The sequence below is a fragment of the Trypanosoma cruzi genome, genomic scaffold (genome assembly GCF_000209065.1).
Source record: "Trypanosoma cruzi strain CL Brener 1047053516429 genomic scaffold, whole genome shotgun sequence".
Lineage (NCBI taxonomy): Eukaryota > Euglenozoa > Kinetoplastea > Trypanosomatida > Trypanosomatidae > Trypanosoma > Trypanosoma cruzi.
In genome coordinates this window covers 88-1,239 of record NW_001849164.1, presented here as the reverse complement: position 1 = coordinate 1,239, position 1,152 = coordinate 88, and the positions used below count along the sequence as shown (strand labels likewise).

The 1,152-nt window shown below is 42.1% G+C and overlaps 1 protein-coding gene across 1 annotated transcript, besides 2 other annotated features; it reads right to left on the bottom strand.

Moving 5' to 3' along the window:
* On the bottom strand, positions 1-899 carry Tc00.1047053466529.9 (hypothetical protein, conserved; the record flags this gene model as incomplete). Its single annotated transcript, XM_797119.1, has 1 exon — positions 1-899. A coding segment is annotated over one exon (899 nt), but the record flags the coding sequence as incomplete, so codon positions are not given.
* Positions 1-1,152: part of a sequence feature (heterozygous, Esmeraldo-like haplotype) that runs on past the window's edge.
* Positions 1,087-1,114: a microsatellite.

Genomic DNA, 1,152 nt, shown 5'->3' with positions numbered 1-1,152 from the left:
GATGAACCTCTTGTTTCTGGTGCATGGATGCGAGCATCGTCCACAACAGGTTGTTGACGTCTCAGTATCGAACAGCGCATCGCATAGGGCAGAGCGAGACCGATGGTAGCAGCTCCAACAAGTAACACAATGACAGCTGACGGAAGGGAAGAGATTGCAGCATATTGTAGCCAAAATAAAACACCACGGCCTCCTTCTAGACATTCGTCGCAATCTACCAACTTCAAGAAGAACTGGTCTTGTGCGCAATTGGATATTTCTGATCTGGGAATGCAACTCTGGGTGCTACAGCACCACACACATGAAACGCTATGGCTATTATTACTTATGGCGCCTCTAAGGCATCGACGACAAGTATCAGCGTATTGACATGGCGAATAGCAAATTTCGCCTTTAGTAATAGGTTTTTCATTGATGCATTGATGTATTGAAGAAACACAACGCCTCTCTGCGCAACACCAACGACACCCCATTTCACCTTGGTCAGTCAAACAACTATCAACGTCAGAGTGAACTGCACAACGATCCTTTACACACAGAGATCGATTACTCGCATCAATGCCACAAGTTTCCGAAAATCCACAACAAGATGCTTTGTAAACGCCTGGACAGCACATCTCTCCCTGTTGACATCCAATTCCACCCCCTTCAAAAGCGTTGCAACACTTTTCTCCGGCACGTACGCAATAGTAGCCCAACATTCCCGGAAAGGCACAATATATCGGTGCAGCCCTGGGGCATAAGCTTACACCGGTTGGAAATTCGCCGACGGTAGCATTCCGCGAGTGGATGAGCTTATCCCCATCCTCTACTAGAGCATTCACATGAAAAATGCTCCAGCCAAACAAAAAAAACAAAAGAAACAGATAAAAAGATGTCTCTAAAAACCCAGTCATCATCACAAAAACCTATACATGGAGAAAACTACCTGAGTTTGGGTTTGTGAAGAAGTAAAACAAAGAAAAAAAAACAAAAATAAAACAATACATGTATATATATCAACATGTGTTTTTTTTTTTTTTTTTTAAGTTTCCGAAATTTTCGTAAAAATAAAAAAGCTGTATTGGAACACACACACACCCACCCAAAACAAAAAAAAAAAAAAAAAAAAAAAGTTTATCAATGCCTACAGCAGAGCGATCCTATCCCATC